The 13,707-nt window shown below is 48.4% G+C and overlaps 1 protein-coding gene across 3 annotated transcripts in view; it reads right to left on the bottom strand.

Moving 5' to 3' along the window:
- Slc13a3 (solute carrier family 13 member 3) overlaps window positions 1-7,806 on the bottom strand; it is a 46,329-nt gene extending 38,523 nt beyond the window's left edge. Inside the window, exons 1-2 of one of the 3 annotated variants that reach the window (XM_035446537.1) lie at window positions 7,538-7,806; window positions 6,019-6,187 (exon numbers count right to left, since the gene is read on the bottom strand). In XM_035446537.1, coding sequence (XP_035302428.1) covers window positions 6,019-6,187; window positions 7,538-7,773 — 405 coding nt within the window. In that variant the 5' untranslated portion in view covers window positions 7,774-7,806. The remainder of the gene's footprint in view (window positions 1-6,018; window positions 6,188-7,537) is intronic. The other 2 variants (XM_035446536.1, XM_035446535.1) reach the window with 2 other exon arrangements.
- Between the last annotated feature and the right edge of the window lie 5,901 nt (window positions 7,807-13,707).

Genomic DNA, 13,707 nt, shown 5'->3' with positions numbered 1-13,707 from the left:
TGCATGCTTGCCGTCACACAGCCCCCAGCAGCCATGCAGTTGGGCAGCCAGAGTCCTCTGCATTTGGAAAATGAGGCCTGGAGAAGCAGGTCAAGGTTGGGGACAAGGGGACCCAGGAGGTTAGCGGCAGAGCCAGACCAATACCGTATCTAGGACAGATGATTTACCCAGAACTGCCAACCCCCAACCCTCCCCATCTCTCTCTCTCTCTCTCTCTCTCTCTCTCTCTCTCTCTCTCTCTCTCTCTCTCTCTCTCTCTCTCTCTCTCTCTCTCTCTCTCACACACACACACACACATATCTCTCACCCCATGACCAGGGCACTCACCCAACACCTAGTAGGTATGACACAGAACTGATAAGCATTCCAATTTCCCTGTCCAACCTCTTGAACTTGCCTCAGGAAAGAGCTAGCCTGTTGAGTTAGGTAAAGGACCCTGTGGAAAGTCAAACACCCCCACATTAGGCAGTTTAATGAACACAATTCATTCAGCACAGCCCATAGCCTGGAGGTAAGTACTGTTATCTCTATGGGATGAAGAGAGAAACAGGGGTAGCTCAGATGCTAACTGGCCTGTTCATTTGCTTATTCATTACCTATGTGCATTTATTGAACACTTACTATATTCCAAATGTCACTCACAAGACAAGTAGGAATGACCTGAGACTTCCTGGGCTTGGAGACAGATGACAGGCCAAAGGCAGATGATCACGTGACCCCTCTCCCAGGATGGGAAGGAAACATGCTGAAAGGCATTGAGGGCCTTACTGCCTGCTCTGCCAACTTTTGGAATGTGTTTTTGTTGCTGATGTCTTCAAGTCCTGTGTGTGTGCATGTTCACATGTGTGGGCAGGTTTAGAGACTAGAAGTCAGTGTTGGGTGTCGTTCTCTATCGCTCTCCACCTTAGTTTTTTGAGACAGTCTCTCCTTGAACCTGGAGCTGTGGCTAGGCTGGCCATGGACTCCAGGGATCTTGCTGTCTCCACCTCCCCAGTGATGGGATTACAGGCTTTTCACCAGTATGTGTGGATCCACACCGAGTCCTCAGGCTTGCACAGCCCAACCATTCATGTTTGGTTTGTTTTGTGACAGGATCTTGCTATATAGCCCTGGCTGTCTTTGAACATGACATCTTCCTTTTTTGGTCTTCTAAATGCTGGGATTACAGGGGTGAGCCATCACAGCTGCCACGTATTAGCCCCTTCCTCTGTTACAGGTTCTTGTTTCATGCATGTCCCAGGCCATACACAAGATAAACTAATCCTGACTTTCTAGGTTAGAAAGGCCTAGGAGGCAAATAGCAAGTGGAGAGTGAAGAAGGAAGCCAATTACCTCTACCTGAATGGTTGCTATGACTACAACCATGAGTAACACGTATGGGTGGCCTCTTCCAGGCAGAGAAAAGGCAGAAGAGTTTCAAAAGCTAGCAAACTCCTTGCTGGCTGAGGGGAATTTCCTTGACTGAAGCCTGTTAGAACAGCGTCCCCTACAGGTGGAAAGTGCAATGACAAAATGTCACGGAACATTTAGACAGCAGTAGCAAAATGGAAAGAAGAGGTATCAGGGATTCCATGCAAGGAGGACCTCTTGGGGCCTTGTCCACTGACCCCTCCACCCTATACCAGTATCTTCTCCCATCTGTCCATGTGCTCAGAGCTCTCCATCTCGCCAAGTTCCTTTGGACAAAACATTTTGCCTTTGTTGAGCCTCCATCTCTTCATCTACAGAAGGCAGATCACAAACATCAAACAAGCTAATGAGAAATTGAGCCAGGTTGACATTCAGGGTCTTCAGGAAACATGTTGGCACTGTTGTTGGCCTGCCTATCGGTGACCCTCATGAACTTGGAGCCTCTGTGAAACTCCTTGTTCAAATCTGAGACTACTAGCCTCCTCCCTGCTGTCTAAAGCACAGAAACTGAGTGCAAATGGCCTCTTTCTTTACCCTGGAGTCAGCATTGCCCTGGGCCTCTGAGGCTGATCATTGACTTTCAGGCCTCTGATGCTGCAGCCTGAAGGCAGATGTCTGGCCAGAGTTCCAGGGCCTCGACCTCTCCACAGCCTGCAGAGTAGGAAGACAGGCTATGGGTTTCTTTCATAACCATCACTGTGTGTGACCTTGGGTGAGTCCCCTTTCTTTTCAAGGTCTTAGAGTTTTTGTTATAAGAGACTGAACATCCGAACATTCATGTGGCCCTCATGCAGGAGGCAAGAGAATGGGATAAAAGAAATACAGCTTCAAAGTCATCCATCCCAGCTCAAATGTCTAGTGCCACAGGCTATCCTGCCATGGCAACCCCTGGGGTCCTCTTCATCCTCTCTTTATTTCTTCCTCAAATCCCATTTGTCAAAATGGGGATGATGGGAGCCCACCCCACCCAGACACAGACCCTCAGAAGGGTCCTCCAGTACAGTAAACACTTAATGGGCATAGTTCTTCCGAAGATACATCAGGTAAAACGGGGAACAGGTTCAGCTGAGGTTGAAATGAGTGAAGGGGAGGTGCCAACTGTCTGATGCTACCCTAGGGTGACTGTGAGGCCATCCACTCAGAGCCCCACAACCTGGGAGGGAACAGTCTGAAAGCCAGTAAGCCAGCATCATGCAATGGGACAGTAGCCCTCGTTTTGTAGTATGAATCTGGCTCACCCTGGTCTTGGTATGACCTGCCACATAAAAACAGCCCCCACATTTTTAAATAGTTCAAAATATCCAGAGCTTGGGAGGTGGCTCAGTCAGCAAGATGCTTGTTGGACAGCATGAGGACCCGAGTTTCATCCCCAGGGCCAAATAAAAGCCAAGTATAGCATGTGTCTATAATCCTAGAGCAGGGGAGGTGGAGATGGGATTAGCCCTGGGGCTTGCTGGCCTGCCAGTCTATCTGGATTGGTGAGCTCCAGGTTCATTGGGAGACTCTGTCTCAACATGTGTCCCTCAAACACATATGAGCAAGTACAATACATACAGAAACACAAGATCCATAGAAAAAGAACACTGGGGGTGACAACATTATAGGAAATCTTAATTTGGCTCCCATACATGACTTTTTCTTGGCGTGTAGTCAGCCATTGGCACTCTGCCACCTTCTTCAAAGGCAGAGTTGGGAAATTGCAAGAGTGGCCCGCAAGCCTAAAATGTTTGCTGTCTGGTTATTTACGGGGAACAACTGCCAACCTCACTACCTGGCAACTCTCCTGTGTTACCTGGAAGACTTTGGTCTTGTGACAGTCCGTCTTTGCTATTTCACCAACAGTGACATTCTGAATGTGTCATTCTGCCTTTCCAAACCCCATCTGTAAAATCCTTCTGAGTACTTCCGGCTTTCAGGGCCACGAACGACAAGTAAATACCCACACATTGCCAGACATGGGATCAATGCGTGTGTGTCTGTATGCAATGCACGTGTGTGCAGGTGTACATGTGTGTGCACTATGCATGTGTATAGTATGTGCAGATGTGCATATGTGTGCAAGTGTGCACATGCATGCAGTATAAATGTGTACATGTGTACGCAGTGTATATGTATGTGCGGGTGTGCATATGCATGTGTGCGTGCAGTGTATGTGTGTTCAGGTACACACCTGTGCATGTGAACATGTATGTGCATGCAGTACACCTATATGTTCATATGAACATGGGTGCCATACATGTCTGTGAATGTGGAAGACAGAAGTAAACCTTCAGTGGTCATCCAATTTTTTTTTTTTTTTTGAGACAGTCTCACATGAAGTGCTGACTATCCTGGAACTCCTTGTGTAGACCAGGATGATCTTGAACTCACAGAGATGAGCTTCCTTCCAAGAGTTAGGGTCAAAGGCATATGCCATGGTGCCTAGCATCTTGGGTTTTGCGGGGGGGGGGCAGGGTCTCTCACTGGTCAGCAAGTCCCAGGGATCTACCTGTGTTCATCTCCACAGTGCTGGGATTACAAGCATGTGCCATTTCACCTGACTTTTTTTTTTCTTGAGACAGTGTTTCTCTGTGTAGCTTTGGAGCCTATCCTGGCACTCATTCTGTAGACCAGACTGGCCTTAAACTCATAGAGATCCACCTGCCTCTGCCTCCTGAGTGCTGGGATTAAAGGTGTGTGCCACCAACGCCCGGCTTCACCTGACATTTTAACATGGGCTCTGAGTATGGAACTCGGGTCTTCATACTTGTAGGACAAGTCTGTTCTGGGTTTGTTAACAGATTAACTCATATCTGCAGAGAACACAGATAGCATGGTTTCATGGATAATACTATCCATGGTTTCAAGGATAATGCTTGCTGCATTTATTGGCACAACGATGGGAGTGACCAGCCACTTTTGTCAAGGTAGCTCTCATCCCAGGTGGCTCCTCCAACTCTCACCATCACAGTCACATCACTGCAACAGGAGGTAGAGAATGGAAAGGCAGAACCACAAGAGCCCCCATATTTCCACTGATGTTTCATGGACCAAACTTAGACACATGGCCAACTAAGACACAGGGAAGGTTGGAAATTCAGCCTTCCTCAGCATGGTGTGTGCGGTGCATAAGTTCTGTGATCAGGGAAGAGACAATGATGGAGATGAGCAGGCAATTTCGGCCCATGCATGGATGGACTTTAGGCCTCTCTTAAAGACATCAATAAAAAGTAAGATTTTTTGTTTGTTTGTTTTTTGAGACAGGGTTTCTCTGTGTAGCTTTGGAGCCTATCCTGGCACTCACTCTGGAGACCAGGCTGGCCTCGAACTCATAGAGATCTGCCTGCCTCTGCCTCCTGAGTGCTGGGATTAAAGGCGTGAGCCACCAACGCCGGCTAAAAAGTAAGACATTTTAAAGCAGAGATGATGTGGCAATCATTTTTTCAACGTGTGTGTGTGTGTGTGTGTGTGTGTGTGTGTGTGTGTGTGTGTGTGTGTGAATCACAGGGTTGCCAACGAAAAGTCCTGATGTCCTTGTGCCTCTGAAGTGACCCACGATGCTTTTCTCTGATTTTGTCATGTTGAAAAAAATAACTCCCTGTGTTTTAAGCCACTGTAAGGTAGACATGCTTTCTATTGCTACCAGAAGAATTCTTGCTGTTGTAGCCCTTTTCTGGCTACACTGCCTGGGTTCAAAGTCAGGCTCAGCAACCTTCTCACTGTGTGATCTGCAATAGTCACTTCCATCTGAGCAGCAGCCCCCATTTCACCCTTGCTCACACCCCTACCCCCTACACACACACACACACACACACACACACACACACACACATACACACACACCTGAAGACACAGCAGCTGCTAAGAGCCCAGCATCAGAGGGTGGAGAGGTCAGACCCCTCAGGTCAGTGTGATAGTGTGACAGGAGTCCTTACCTGCCCCTCCTACTAGCCCCTACTCTGAGATGGAGTCTCATTACTTAGCCCTGGCTGGCCTGAAACTCACTGAGATCAGCCTGTCTCTGCCTCCTGAGTGCTGGGATTTTAGAGGTGAGTCACCCCTTCTTCCTGCATCCCCCCTCCCATCATGGAGGGACAACACCACATTGTTCTCTTTGAGGTTGGCTGGAGAATTCTGTGAGCATTTACATCTGGGAAAGAAACCACAAACATTCGTGTAACTTCATTAAATTCTTACGGAATGCCCTCAAGAAGGGCTAGCCTGGGCTGCGATCTCTCCAGCATTGCCTGAGAAGTGGCGCAGCCCCTGTTCCCACCAGTGTTGGCAGTTTCCAATCTGATGTCCCCAGCCTCATTGTTTCCGTAGGTGCTTCACTGGGTCTCGGTGTATGGGCATCTGTCCAAATGCTTGCAAACAGAGTTAACTGCAACACCTGCTTCCAAATGCATAGGCGGAGTGCTTAACCCATTGCTTAGTATATAACGAATGCCAGTCTTAAAACTCTAAGGTACGATGGTTTGGCATATCTGAATCTCAATTAACTGTCACTATTGAAACACTTAGCCCACAGTGTGTGCCCAGCATGTGTGTGTGCCCTCGGCCTTCTTCAGTGGCCTGTGGACCTTGCTCATCCCCCCAGCAGTGAGGCGGCCTTGGCAACCCTCCAGCCTCACCTGTGCTCTCATCGCCTTCCCGATGAAGGTCCTTCCCAGCTTCCCGGTGGCCAAAGAGGCTTTTGAGGATGGCATTGGCGATGGGCAGCATCATGGCGGTGGAGGCCGTGTTGCTCAACCACATGGACAGGAATGAAGTGGTCACCATCATCCCCAGAATGAGCCTGGGTGGCACAAAGGGTTGAGATTGGATCTAGAACTCAGGGTCCTAGGGGGAATATAACCTGCTTTCCTGACCCTGGGGACTCTAAGGGGCTGGTTTTACAGGAGAGAAGTTAGGGTTCAGAGAAGGCAGATGAAGAGCAAAAAGAGAGCAACTGCTAGGCTTATCTTATTTGATTTGTGGTATGTGTCATGGAGCATGCTCAGTTCTCTCCTCCTGCTTGTATGTGGGTTCTGGGATCTAACTCGGGTCACCAACTGGAGCAGCAAGTGCCTTTACCCACTGAACCATTTTGTCTGCCCTCAACTTATTTTAGATCCAAGGATAACTGGGTTTATTTTGCTTAAAGGCACCTGACCATAAAGTCAGTCTAAGCCTTGGGTTTCCCTGCCCTGCTCCCAGGTCCTGAATGGCGCTCATTCCAGAATGAAGTGACTCGGCACTAGAATCTGCTACCTTCTTGTGTTCTGCTCCCACTCCTGCCCGCACCCGCTGCTCACACAGCTGGGCACCTCGCCAGCACAAAGCCCACCTGAATGCTGCTGTTCCCAGCCTCTGATTGGTCCACCCCCCATCCAGCAGCAGAATCTAAGTGTCCTGGGCTTTTCCACCGGCAGCTAATGTAATAATACACAGTATTGAGTAGGAGGTAAGTGGAGGCTTTGCCTTAGATTAAGCCACATGGTCCGGATAGTCCATCTCATGGGCCTGGGTTGTTATTTTAAATCCCACAAGTTATGCATCGTGCAATTGACAACCTTCTAGGAAGAGTGAGAGTCAGCAGACTGCCACAGGGGTTCATGGGAAAACACTAATATGTCTCTCTCCATATATACACATGCACACACACACACACACACACACACACACACACACACACACACACATTTCTTTTTGAGACAGAGGATCTTGGCCTCAGTCCAAGGATCCTAGTCACACTCTTCTAAAATCCTGTGGACAAGACTGGGGAGCCATGAGTCCAACTCTATCTCGGGTGACTTTGTATTTCATTTTATTGCTTTTTTGAGACAAGGTCTCACTGTGTAGCTCTGGCTGTCCTGGAACCCACTATGTAGACCAGGCTGACCTCTAACTCATAGAGACCTGCCTGCTTCTACTTGAGTGCTGGGATTAAAGCTGTGCGCTACCATGGCTGCCTTTAGATAGCTTTTAAGGATATAGAGGACACTGTCAGCGAATCAACTGTACATCGCACGTACAAGGAACCGACCAAATTGTCACGGAACTAGTAAACCAAAACATTCGGGAAAGGACAGCTTCTTGGCCCAAACAGGAAGAGCTTGTTTGCCCCCCCCCCACCACCACAGACCACCCTGTGGTGTGACCTTACCTGGCAGGCTGGACTCCAACTAGCATGAGGACCTTGAGAGCGATTCTCCGGTGCAAGTTCCATTCCTCGATGGCACTGGCCATGATCAGGCCGCTGAGGAAGAGGAAGTTTGTGTCGAGGAAGTACTGGGGGCAGACCTTGCTGGAGGGTAGAATGCCCATGAAGGGGAAGAGGATGATGGGTAGGAGAGCCGTCACTGACAGGGGTAGGGCCTCCGTACACCAGTACACCGCCATGAGCAGGATGACATACAGGCAGCGGCCTTCCTGTGTGGGGGTGGGGGATGAACACTTGGTCAGTGGCTCATGCATCAGGCCAGATGTGTTGGGACAGGAGGAGGGCACCAAGGCTCATGCTCAGGGAAGCAGAGGGCAGCAGCATCTTGCTCAACTGTAGAATGGGGACGTGTCCCTATGCACCACAGATGCTGTTAGAGATACATGAAAACACCCCCGTTGTCTCTACGGAAAACCCTGAGGAAGAGAATGCTCATGATTTACTTTTATGGAATCGCAGAAAGTTCTAGAAAGACGGTTAGGGAAGTGAAACAGAAGGAAACCAATAAAGAGTACTTAAAAGGTTCCCTAGGGGACACCTGGAGCATGATCCTGTTAGGAACCCTGAAGATGGTTGTACTGGCTAGTTTTGTGTGTCAGCTTGACACAAGCTAGAGTCATCAGAGAGGAAGGAGCCTCAGGTGAGATCCAACTGTAAGGCATTTTCTCAATTAGTGATCAATGGGGGAGGGTCCAACCTACTGTGCTTGGTGCCATCCCTGACTGGTGTTCCTGGTTTTATAAGAAGGCAGACTGAACAAGCCAAGGGAAGCAAGCCAGTAAGCAGCAACTCTCCACTGCATCAGCTCCTGCCTCCAAGTTCCAGCCAGCTTTAGCGCCTGTCCTGACTTCCTCCAGTGAAGAACTATGATCTGGAAGTTTAAGCAGAATAGACCCTTTCCTCCCCAAATTGCTCTTTGGTCATGGTGTTTGGTTACAGAAGTAGAAATTCCAACTAAGAGAGTGGTGCAACTGATGTGTCCAACCTTTTGATGTTAGGGAAAGATGCTATCTACAAAAGATGCTTTCATGCTTGAAAGTCAGTTGTGCACGAGTGTGCGTGCACACACACACAGAGGAGGAGGAAGAAGAAGAAAAAGAGGAGGAGGAGGAGGAAGAAAAAGAAGAGGAAGAGGGAGAGGGGGGAGGAAGGGAGAGAGAGAGAGAGAGAGAGAGAGAGAGAGAGAGAGAGAGAGAGAGAGAATCAGGAGAATCAGTGTTTTAAGTTGGAGAATCAACTTCCAGGGTGGGGTAGACTGAACATGCCCCTCCAGCCAGAGAAGCTCACCATGGAGGTGGGCAGATGCCCCTGGTGTAAGTGGGAATGGCCTGTAGTGATCACAACTGCCATCCCTATGGGACACTCAGCAGTGCCCAATGCTAGCAGACTCTTGATACGGAACGAAAAGAGCCTACACTCACTGAGCTGTCCCATGCCATTTACCCTGCTCTGTGCACCACCTGACATGAGCCTCGGGTTTGGGAAAGGTGGGTTCTGGAATGCTTGGGTGTAATGTTGGTGACCCATGGGCACCCTTGGGCCATCTTACATCTTTGCATTTGGAAAAGACACTCATAAAAGGTCCTTCACTTTTATCTTGGGTCCGATGCAAGACATTCAGACTGCTAGAGAGTCAAAGCCCCTCCAACATGCTGCTTGGGTGTGGTTCCTTGCTATCCCTGGATCCACTTCTCCATGTAGTGTGTCAGCCACATCCAGGGAGGTAAGGATGAACTGCGGGAACAGTGAGGGTGGGGGCTGAGTGTGAAAAAGGCAGATGCTAGTATCTGAACTCGCATGTCCTCTCCTTCCTCTGTTGATACCCAGTCTCTACTATGGTGATAACGAGAGGTGGCACCCTTAGAAATGGGACAGCACTCTTGTGAGAGTCCTCTGGGTCTTTCTTCATCTCTGTGAGGAGTCCAAAGCAGGACACCTCTCCAAGGCCAGCATCTCCATCTTAGACATTTTCAGGACTACTAACCAGAATTGTGGAATCCCCAGCCTTCAGGACTGTGGGCAATAAACTTGCATTGTTTATAAACTACCCAAGCTAAGGCATTTTGTTACTGAAGCTCAAATGGACTGAGACCCTCTGCCTAGTTTTACATGTTCACTGCTGTTCACAGTGATATACATTTGGCTTCTTCTGGCTTTAGATGCACACTTTGCCAAGACTTCAAGGGAAGAAGCCTTCTGGGACCAGTTCCTACTAGAAAGTTTGGTGGCCTTTCAAGCAAGACTTTGGCGACATATTGAATGCCATTGCCCAAGCTTTCTTGTGAGATCCCATCATCCTCGCCCTAAACTCTTCATCTTGGGTCACTGTCACACCTGGATTACAGATCCTGTCTCCTTTGAAGAACCATTCAAAGAGTGAAGCCTTCCAGGAGACAGCAGCAGCTTGAGAGGTATTTGGCACCGGGAAGGAGAGGGGCTGCCTTCTGCCTGTGCTGGAAGCTTCTTTTGTGTGTGACTCAAAAAGGAGTCGTGTTCTGCAGCTGGACCCAGAGCCTGTCGAAGCCAAACCTAGCTAACAAGGACTAGCATTGTTTACCCAGAATCCATCATATGTAATGTTCTCAGGCAGGCAGATGGGAACATGGGTTACTCTGTTGTGGTTTGGCTTTTGATTTTGTGGATTACCAGCCATTGAACCCGGGGTCTTGCATATCCTGGGAAACTTTCTAACTCTGAGCTGTGTCTCCAGCACTCCATTTACTTCTGTAGACTTTAAGATAGGATTTCATTAGTAGTCCATGTTGGTCTTGAACATATGTCAGAGCCCAGGCTGGCCTTGAACTTCGACTCCTGTCTCAGCTTCCCAAGTATCTGGGATTGCAGGCCTGAGTCACCATGTCTGGTAGGAAATGTGTGTTTTGTTCTTTAAAATGCATGTATGTGGATGTGTGTGTGTGTGCATGTACATATTGGGGTGTGTGTGTGTGTGTGTGTGTGTGTGTGTGTGTAGAGGCTAGAGGCTAGCCTCAGGATTCATCAGTAATGTGATCTCTCCTCAGCTGGAGCTCATCAGTTAGGCTGGAGTGGCTGACCAGTGTGCTCTGGGGCCTTCCTCTCTTGCCTCCCCAGCCCTAGGATTACAAGCAGAAGCTCCATACCCAGCTCTCTGAACTCAGGTCCTCATGGTTGCAAGGCAAGCAATTCCCCAACTGAGCCATTGGCCTCCCAGTCACAGTTCTTGAGTAGGTACATTAATGTGGTTCAAAAAGAAAAGAGTTACTCCACACTCAGAGTGTGTGGTGCATTCTATGTAGGCAGAACCACTGTAACAGGGAATTTACCAGGGGCTGATTAGGCCTCATGAAACCTCCATATCAGAAACCTCTCAGGCCATGTAAGATATTCCCAAGGAGGGTTCTGAGGCTAGAGAAGTCTCAAACTACTGCTCCTCTCAGCATCCCCAAAACTCCCATGACAGATGCATTGGAAGCTGACAAGACACAGAACCAAATTTGCATGTGTTTAATGCAGTTTCTCAAGATGCATTCATCCCCAGATTAGAGTACTCCTTTAATCTGCCCCATCTTGTACTCCATAGAAACAGTGAGGAAACCGGCCCAAATGTATGTAACCCGGGAAGATTCCAGCATTCAACAAGTGCCTTATGCTATCTCCCCAGTGAGGATTAAAATTCCACGAGAACAGGGTCCCTGTTTGTTGTGTCTCATTCTCTTCTGTAATCCAGAGCCTAGCACAGTCCCCTACATACTTTTTCTTGGTTCTTGCAGGGAAGACTGAGTAAATAAATGCATGAATGAACAGATGGACAAATGGAAGAATGGTGGATAGATGCATTGGATAGAAAGATGGATAGAAAGATGTATTGATGGATGGATGAGTGGATGGATAGGTAGGTGAATAGAGGTGTGGGTGGAGCTTCGGGATACAGAGACAGGCAGGCGAGCATCTGCCCCCCCCCAGCTGCAGAAGGGCAGGTGGCTGCAGGGTCACAGCTGAAGACTCCTAGCAGCAGCACAAAGCAGGCTACTCAGTGGCCATAGTAACCCTAGGTTCTGGAGGATATTCCAGAGGAATAATTAGCTACAAGCTAAACAAGGAAATTGGGACCTTTTGGGAGCTCTCAGCTCTGTTTCAGAAGATTCACACTTGGTTAGAGTCCGAAGGTCAAGCCCTGTGCTGTCCTGAAGTCTTTGGGTATTTGTTTCCCACTGTGCGCTCAGATCCCAGACATGGCTTGTGGGGCAGTAGAGGAATCTTGTAAGTTAGATCCTCTGACTCATCAGAAGTTGGGGTGTGTGTGTGTGTGTGTGTGTGTGTGTGTGTGTGTGTGTGTGTGTTGGGGGAGCTCACATATAACACTCCCCCTAAATCTTTCAGGCCACAGTGTAGCTTCCTGGCTAGTTAACATTCAAGTTGAGACTTGTCAGGAAGAAATAAAGAGGGACAGGACAGGGGCAAGAGAAACTGAACAACCTCATGCTCACAACCTAAACAAACAACTTGAAAATATAACCCACTCAGCTCTCAGAAACAGAAGAATGAAATATTCCAACATCTCCTTAGGAAATCAAAGCAGACATTAAAAACATCCATCCTTAGCCCTCTCCTCCCTCCCATTTCTTTGCCCGTCTCAGCCATGACTCTGCTGAACTGAAATGGAATGGGCAGGTTTCATGTCTTGCACACAATTCTTTGAGACTAGACAAAGTTCACTTCCTGTTTCAGTCTGGGCTCAGTATAACCTGGTGCTGCCTTGACAAGGGCGTTGCATGAAAAGAAAGTAGACTTGAATAGCAGAGAGGCAGGGTGCACAAATTACCCGGAAATGTCGATCTGAGATGCTGAGTCCTGTTTCCTTCTCTAACCTGACTCAAGTCACCAGGCCAATGTGTCATGACAGTAGCAACAACAACCAGCAACATTTCCTGAGTATTTCCTAAGTCCTAGGTTTTTCACACACACAGACTCAATTAGTGACCCCAGAAACTTCTATAGGGCCACTATTACCTCCTCCCTCTTTTCAGATGGTATTATAAAAAGCCATCCATTTCAGTCATGCCCAGAAAGCCAAGGCCACATCTTGTCACAGTTCCTGGGCTGCTGAGTCTGGCCAGGACTCTCGATTTCCCAATTCTTCTCTCCTACAGAGACTCCATATGTACAGATTTTTCCAGAGGCAAAGACCCCAGCAGGAAGCTGGGAACACGGCAGGGCTTGGGCAGCGCATAGGTCAGGAATAGGTTTCATTATTTTCCTGGTTGGCAGTGGAACAGTGCTGGTGACCCCAAATATCTTCTCTTCCCCAGCTGAGCATCCTATGTGCAAATGGATTCAGATTTGCCCCTGGTTTCCTCCTGACCCAGCAGGGTCTGAGGACAGAACCAATTCAGAACAAAGCTCTTGAGGACTTATTGATAGCAGAGTTAGTAGATGCTCCCATATACACGGGGATAAGTTAACACTATAAAGTCTTTTCTAGTGTGGTCACCTTGCTGGAGCAATCGGGGATCAGCCAGAAAGAGGGACAGAGTGGATGAAATGCCATCTTTGATGACAAAAGAAAAGAACAAAGGTGTGTTGATATTTTGTTTATGATCTAACAAATAAAACTTGCCTGAAGATCAGAGTGCAAAGCTAGCCACACTAGTTAGCCATAGAGGCCAGGCAGTGGTGGCACACACCTTTAATCCCAGCACTCGAGAGACAGAGGTAGACAGACCTCTGTTAGCTCAAGGCCACGTAGGGCTACACGAAATTGATCCAGTCTAAAAGAGAAACAGAGCGCACACAAAGGTGATCCCAGCATTGGAGTGGCACACCTTTAATCCCAGCACTAAGGAGGTGGAGACAGGAAGGGGTATGGCTGGGCAGAGGTCCGGGAGGAGACCGGACCTCAGGGCAGTCTGAGCAGCAATTAGTCTGAAACAGTCTGGGAATGCAGTCTGGAAATTCCGTCTGAGGGCAGGATGATCCTTTCGACCTGAACATTGGAGGTGAGGACTCTCAAGTGGCTGGCCGCTCTGCTTTTCTGATCTTCCACTTTAATCCCAATGTCTGTCTCTGGGTTTTAATTATTAATACCAACTAGACTTCATGTTACACCCAGAAGAGCTGGCAGCTGCCGTGGAATT

Source organism: Cricetulus griseus, chromosome 6 (assembly GCF_003668045.3).
Source record: "Cricetulus griseus strain 17A/GY chromosome 6, alternate assembly CriGri-PICRH-1.0, whole genome shotgun sequence".
Classification (NCBI taxonomy): Eukaryota; Metazoa; Chordata; class Mammalia; order Rodentia; family Cricetidae; genus Cricetulus; species Cricetulus griseus.
Note: the sequence above shows the minus strand (reverse complement) of the source record. Positions and strands in the feature narration are given on the sequence as shown.